Source organism: Colletotrichum navitas (assembly GCF_030913465.1).
Source record: "Colletotrichum navitas strain CBS 125086 chromosome Unknown LY79scaffold_293, whole genome shotgun sequence".
Classification (NCBI taxonomy): Eukaryota; Fungi; Ascomycota; class Sordariomycetes; order Glomerellales; family Glomerellaceae; genus Colletotrichum; species Colletotrichum navitas.
In genome coordinates this window covers 1-7,835 of record NW_026850839.1, presented here as the reverse complement: position 1 = coordinate 7,835, position 7,835 = coordinate 1, and the positions used below count along the sequence as shown (strand labels likewise).

At 25.0% G+C, this 7,835-nt stretch overlaps 1 protein-coding gene across 1 annotated transcript; it reads right to left on the bottom strand.

Moving 5' to 3' along the window:
* Nucleotides 1–2,678: 2,678 nt before the first annotated feature.
* On the bottom strand, nucleotides 2,679–2,885 carry LY79DRAFT_531370 (uncharacterized protein; the record flags this gene model as incomplete). The annotated part of the gene is made up of 1 exon (XM_060556253.1): nucleotides 2,679–2,885. A coding segment is annotated over one exon (207 nt), but the record flags the coding sequence as incomplete, so codon positions are not given.
* Between the last annotated feature and the right edge of the window lie 4,950 nt (nucleotides 2,886–7,835).

The following is a 7,835-nucleotide window of genomic DNA, read 5'->3' as shown; positions in this document are numbered from 1 at the left end:
TATAACTCTAATATAGTAACCTATAAACTATATTCTAGATCTTATAGCCTTAATAAAGACACTATACACTAGAATCTATATACTATAACAGGAAAGTTATTAATATTTCTATATAAACGCTACTTACTAAGGCCTATAAACTATATTTTAGACCTTATAATTATAATAAAAAGACCTATAACCTAGGATTAAGACACTATAGTAATACTTAATTATAGAGTTAACGTTATATGTTATAGTATAACTATATAGGAAAGAGGCTTATAAAGGAGGGCCTAGGTAACTTTCTCTTCTATAGTCCCCTTAGCCTTTTCTTCTAGGTAACTAAATACCTTATCTTACTTTATAGAGTACTACTAAAGGTAACTGTCTACTATATATATTAGTCTATTTATAAGAAGCCTAATAGTAGAGCTATAACACTATAGGGCTACCTAGGAGAAACACTAATAGTAAGCTTATTACCTATAGCTAAGATATATAAGTAGCTAAAATAGGTTTCCCTTAAGGTTAAATAAGAATATAACTATTAAAAGAAAAAGAAAACTAGCAAGAGGAAAATAATATAAAAGAATTATTTCTAATATTAAATATATTATCTAGTAGTCTAATAAATAATATATAAGAGTGTACTAACTTACTTTTTTAGTTAAGGAAAGTCTACTCTACTAATAGTTTATATAGTAAGATATAATGTAACTAAAAAAAGTAAATCTATAAAATTATACTATAAGATCTTTATCTCTTACTAGACAATTAGTGCCCCCTATTAGTAATATAAAGTATTTTTTATATATATATATATAACTATATAATTCTAAGTAGTTATTAGTTTTTACTTATATAAATTACTATTAGTATAAGCTACACTAGACACTCTAATAGCACTAAGTTATATTTCCTTGGCCTATATAATATAAGAAAAGCCTTTAGTATTAGCTCTAGCTACTATAGCTAATATATAATATATATACTTAAGCACTATTCTTTTACTAAATAACTATAGTTAACTAACTAACTACTAGAGAGACTATAGTATATATATAGTCTATTTATATTATATTTATAGTTATATATTAGGAAGTATACTATAAAGCTATATAATAATATACACTAGTTATTTTTATAATAAGACTTATAGTAAAGAAAAAAGCCTAGCTATACAAGGGTTATATAATTATCTATATAGTATAATTAACCTAACTAATCTTAATGTCTTAAGCCTTTTATTATATAACTTTTCTAACTATAGGCTATATATAGTAACTGTAATATAAGCCTAGGCTTTTTAACATAAAGAGTATAAAACAGCTCATAATACTAAAACTCTAGGCTAACCTATACCCTTCTCCTAGCTAATATTATTTATCTTAACTAATATATCTAATTTAAAAGTTAAATAATAACTTTACTATACCTTAAGGTTATAAAGAGTATTATTATCTTAGTAGCTAGCTAAAGTTAAGTAAACTACCTAAGTAACCTATAAGTATAGATATTCCTTATACTATATTATTAGTTACTACCCTAGTATATAAATCTAAAGTACTAGACTTATATATAAAATACTATATAGCTTTACTAGCTAAGACTACTAAATGCTACTATCCTACCTAAAGCTTCTAAGCCTACTAATCTTACTTATCCTTAGAAGCTATAGACTATTACTACTAAAAGCTAAGCAAGGTTATATCCTCCTAAAAGTGTCTTCTTAAAGTTACTAATATACACCTATATATAGTTACCTACTAAAATACGTCCTTAAAAACTAAGGTTAATAGCCTAGGTTTCTTAATATTATTAAACCTATAAATAGACTTAGTAAAACGTTATTAAGTAGCTCTACCTAAGGTTTTAGGTAGTAGTTCCTTAAAACTATTAAAGATAATATTTATCTAGGCTTTAGCCTTATTAAGAAACACCTTAAAGTTATTATCCTTACTATTATAGGCACTATAAATTTCTACTATATCTTAAGGTCTAATCTTCTCTACTTCTTAGGGTATATATCTAGATAAGACTAATCTATCTAGGATTATATTTTCCTCCTAGGAATATATTATAAAGTAAACCCCTAAAAGCTAGGCTAGTTTTTAAACAAAGGGTATATATTTGCCTAGTTTATAGAGTATACTATAAGGGGTATAGCTAAGGTATAATTTAAATTAAGGCTTACTGTTCTCTTGTTATAGGCACTAATAAAGTTAATAAAGGTCTTCTAGAAAGACCTTATATATCTTGTTAACTAGTTAATACTTAGCTAAGAAAGTCTATATAATATATATTACTAGTTTCTTTTTAATATATCTAGTACACTAGTTTCTAATATTTCCTAGGTTTACTTTCTAGTAGTACTTATTATATATTATCTATAGATTAATCTTTATTTACTTTATAAAGTGTTTAACTCTTATAGCTTACTTAGAGTAGAAAATAAAGTTATTTTTGTCTTTATCTTAATATAGTTTTAAGGAAGTACTACTAATAGTAAGCTTAAGTACTTATAACTAACTATTAGAGTTATATATACTAATAAACCTATATATTTTCTTAGTAAAGGTATATTTAATATAAGACATTAGAGATATAAGGTCTATATACTTTATATTCCTAATAGACTATAATAACTTAATCTCTAGACTAGCTTTCTAGTAGATATAAATGTCCTTGTATATTTCCTAGATTATAAATTTAGCCTTGTTTATACCTAGATAAAGGCAGCTAGTCCTTATCTTAACAAGGACATTAAGACAAAGATAGCTATTAAAAGATCTCTTAAGAAAAAATATCTTCTTATAGGGCTTTTTAAAAGGCATAATATTAGATATAAAAATATTACCTATAGGTATAGTATTAAAAGCTAGGCTCTCTTCCTTAATTTTAATAATATAATTAATAATATATTAGGGTTTAAGTTAACTACTTATTTTATCTTTATTATACTACTATTAAGACTAGTAGTTATTAATATAATAGGAAACTTAGAGGCTACTAAGTAGTAGTGCTTTAATTATATAATAGGAATAAAGGGCTCTCTAATAAGAATTATACCTAGTAGTTAATAATCTAAAAATATAATATAAGTAAGAGTTTATAAATATAGTAAAAAGAAGATAAGATTTAGTAGTAAGTAAAATAGTATAACCCTAAAAATATAGTTTAGTAAAAAAAAAAGACTAATGTTTAAAAAGTATAAAGTAAAATTAATTAAAGAGAAAAAAGAAGTAAAAGTAAAAGAAAAAAAGGAGTATTTTATCTAATATAATTAAGTTAAAGTAGACTTAATAATTAAGTAATAAAGAGAATAACTAACACTAACAAGGATAGTTAAGCTATATAAAGTAAAGGATACTAAAGAAAGAAAAAGCTAAAGTTTAACTTAATAGAGAAATTATCTATTCTTATGTACCTAAGCTACATTAGTAGAGAGAGAAAGGATATATTAAAGATAAGGCTAGTGTAATATTATTAAATATTAATACAACAGTAAAAGTAATATATTAATAGTAGTTATAGTTTTATAGTAAAATTAGGTTAGTAAGAAAGTTAGTAAAAAATAATAAATATAAAGTAAAGTAAAATAACTAAGTAAGTTAAAAATAAAAAGGCAGAAGTAACTATATAGAAGGTAGGACCTAGTAAAAAATTTTAATATTATAAGTAAGGCCTTTTAGGATATATCTATAATAATAATAATAAGTGTTATAAGATTAGGAAGGATTAAAATAGATAAAAAGGTAGAGCTATTAGTAAATTATAGACATATATAGAAAGTAAGCAAGAAAAAAAGGTATAATAGTATTACTTTATAACTAATATAATAGTAAAGGATAGCTAAAGTCTAGAGTGTAAATTTTAATAGTATATAGCACTATATATTAGGATAGTAGTAAAGATATAATAAAGCACTAGGTAAAGATAAAACTTAAATTTAGGTATAGTTCTAAATATAGTAGTTATTTATAAAACCTATAATCTATTTTTAGACACCTAACCTAATGCCTTTTTTTATATTACTATAGCTATAACCTAGAAGAATCTTATTCTAGGAATATATAGTAAAGTTAATCCTAGAAAGCTAAGCTAGTTTTTAAACAAAAGGTATAGACCTACCTAGTTTATATAATATACTACAAGAGGTATAGCTAAGATATAATCTAAATAATAGCTTTTTACTTTTCTGTTATAGGCACTAAGGAAGTTAATAGAGGTCTTCTAAAGAGACCTTATATATTTTATTAACTAGTTAATACTTAGCTAAAAAAGTCTATATAATATACCTAAAAAGAGCATAAGTTAATATTAATGCCTTTTACTAAACTATATATAATATAATATAGAGATAGTTTTTTCTATACTTATCTTAATATAAGGTAGTACTAACCTCTAGATAATTACCTTAGATAGTCTATCTAAGTGTTCTTTATCTAATAATAGCTAGCCTAGTAAGGACCCTAATCTATTTCTTTATCTTATCTCTAGGCTATCCTTATATATATTTAAGAAAGCTATATACTAGAACTAGTATCTTATAATAGTAATACTATATATATTTCTATATAAACATAACTAGCTAAGACTTATAACCTTAATATAGAAACCTATAACCTTATATAAGAAAGCTAGACACTAGAACTAATATCCTATAATAAGAACACTATATATATTTCTATATAAATATTACTAGCTAAAATCTATAACTTTAATATAGAAGTCTATAACTATAATATAGAAACCTATACACTAAAACTAGTATCCTATTACAAAGACACTATATATATTCTTATATAAATATAACTAGCTAAGACCTATTACTTTAATATAAAGACCTACAACCTTATCTAAGAAAGCTATACACTAGAGCTAGTATCTTATAGTAGGAAAACTATATATGTTTCCTTATAAACGTTACTAGCTAAGACCTATAACTTTAATATAAAAACCTATAACCTTTAGTATAATATTTATATACTAGAATTTATATCCTATAACAAGAACACTATATATATTTCTATATAAATACTACTAGCTAAGACCTATAACTATAATATAGAAAACTATACACTAGAATTTATATCCTATAATAGGAATACTATATATATTTCTATATAAATATTACTAGCTAAGACCTATAACTTTAATATAGAAACCTATAACCTTTATTAAGAAAACTATACACTAGAACTAGTACCTTATAACAAAGATATAATATATATTTCTATATAAACGCTACTATATAAGACCTATAGGCTATATTATAGATCCTATAGCTATAATAAAAAAATATATTATTTAAAAGTAATATACTATAGACTTAACACTAGAGTTATATTATATAGTATAACTATAACTATAGTAAAAAGGTTATTAAAAGAGGGCCTAGGTAACTATTTTCTCTATAGTCTTACTAGTCTCTCTTTCTAGGGTTATTTAACTTATTATCCTATCTTACTCTATAGAGTTCTACCTAGGCTAACTATTTACCTTATATAGTAGCCTATTTATAAGAAACCTAATAGCAGAAGTGTAATATTAGATAGTAACTAAAGAGAAATCCTAATAGTAAGCTTATTTATATAAATAATACACTAAGAAAGAGTATAAGTTAATGTCTATACTTATAACTAACCTATATATAATATAATATAGAGAAAGTCTATTAATACTTATCTAGATATAAAGAAGTACTTACCTATAGACTATTACCTTAGATAGTTTATTTAAGTATTCTCTATATAATAATAGTTAGCTTAGCAAGGACCCTAATCTCTCTTTTATCTTGTCCTTAGGCTATCCTTATATTTATTTTATTATATATCTTCTCCTATAGCTAGAACTATCCTCTTTACCTATAGTTTACTATATTACTCTAGGGGGTATTCTATATTTCTACTACTTATATCTATAGCACTAGCTAGCACCTAAGGTATAGTCTATACTTATAACCTATAGATAGGCTATTATATAAACTTTACTTTTTAGCCTTAGTAAAGGTAGTACTAACCTCCTTAAGCTACTATTTTTACCTATAAATAACTTATCCTTTGCTGCTTTTATCCCTTAGCTTAGGGGAAAGTAAGGCTAGCCTAAGGTAAAGCACTAGCTAAGGTATACCCTTAGCTAGAGGATTATCCTCTATAGAGTATATATATTTCCCTATAAGTAAAATAAAAAGATACTTATAGCTTATAAAGCCCTAGCTATAAGGACACTAACCTAGAGAATATACTTATAGGTAGTTAACACTTAAGCTAATTTACTAAAGGTATTCTATATTACTTAAACTACCTCTAAGTATAGTATAGCTAGGGGAAGGCAAGGCTGTCCCTTATATAAAGGCTATACCTATTTACCCTAGATAATAATCCTTATAAGTAATATAGTAATCTATATAAAACAAGACTACCTTAATTTTTACTAGTATAAGTAGTAACCTAGTGTATATATATATATATAGGTCTTTATATATAGTTAATAGTAAAGGCCTAGGAACTTAAATAGGTTTAGATATCTAGAATACCTATACTTAACTCTAGTCTATAACTATAACACCTAGACTTACTTATAAAAACATCTACTTAAAGTTAACTATTTACCTTATAGTTAGTACTTACTTATAAAATCTATACACTATATAGCTATTAGCTATATAGATTTCTCTATACTATTTATAGATAGTATAGAGAAGAAAACTATATAGGTATCTATAGATATATATAACCTTAAGCCTAAGAGTACTACTAAGCCTTATACTATAAGGCAAGACTAACTTATCCTAGCTACTATATACCTCTATCTATATATAATATAAGTAAGGCAGTAAGTAAAAAATAAAGGACACTAAGCTAGATAGTATACCTTATACCCCTAAGTATAGACTATATATTATATAACTACTACTTAATTAAGTCTCCTAGAGGGATATACGCCTAGGAAAAAGTATATTTCTATTTTATATTATTTACACTAAGCTATAAACCCTAGGCCTAGTCCTCCTCCTCTCTTATAACAAGGCTAAGAAGTAGAAGACACCTAGCTTACTAAGGTAATAGTATACTATTCTTAGTATAGAACTAGGTATATAGCTATCCTAAGGTAGTTAGGTCTTAGTAATCTAGTAGCACTAGGTAGTCTAGTATAATACTATTATTATAGTTAGGTTCCCTTAGATAAAGTTAGTTAAGTTTAATTACTTATAGAAGGTAAGTAGACTCCTTATTAAGTATATAAAAGTTAAGGTTAAGAAATAACCTAGTGTAGAATATAAGGTAAAAAGTTATAATATAGGCCTAACTAAAGGTAATAGTAAAGTTATAGTAAAAAAAAGTAAAGTTATACTTTTACTATATATAGGTAGCTAAACCCTAAAGGTAATAGCTAAAGATAGATTCTAAGATATATACGCTAGTGCGCCTAGTAATAACCTTAATAAGGCTAATATACTACTAGGCTAAAGGCAAGGCTAAGCTTTAAAGCTAGGTATAGTGCCTTATACTTATATACTATAAGGTATTTATAATATAAAAGCTAGCTATAGAGCACCTATATACTACCTTATTTAGCCTAGCTAGTAGACTAAACACTATAGTAAAAATAACCTAAATATAATAATCTAATATATTAAGAGGGCGCCTATAGCTACCTATATAATAAATAAGGTAGTAGTAGGTAATCTAGTAGTAGAGAAAAACTAGGTTATTATAGTGCTTAGTCCTATATTACTAGCTATTAGAGAGAAGATCCCTAGGGGTATAGTTAGTAAAAAGCTACCTAAGCTAGTTAAAGAGAAAGATATTAAAGTAAATCTATATATAGACAAGAAGAAGCTTAAGAAC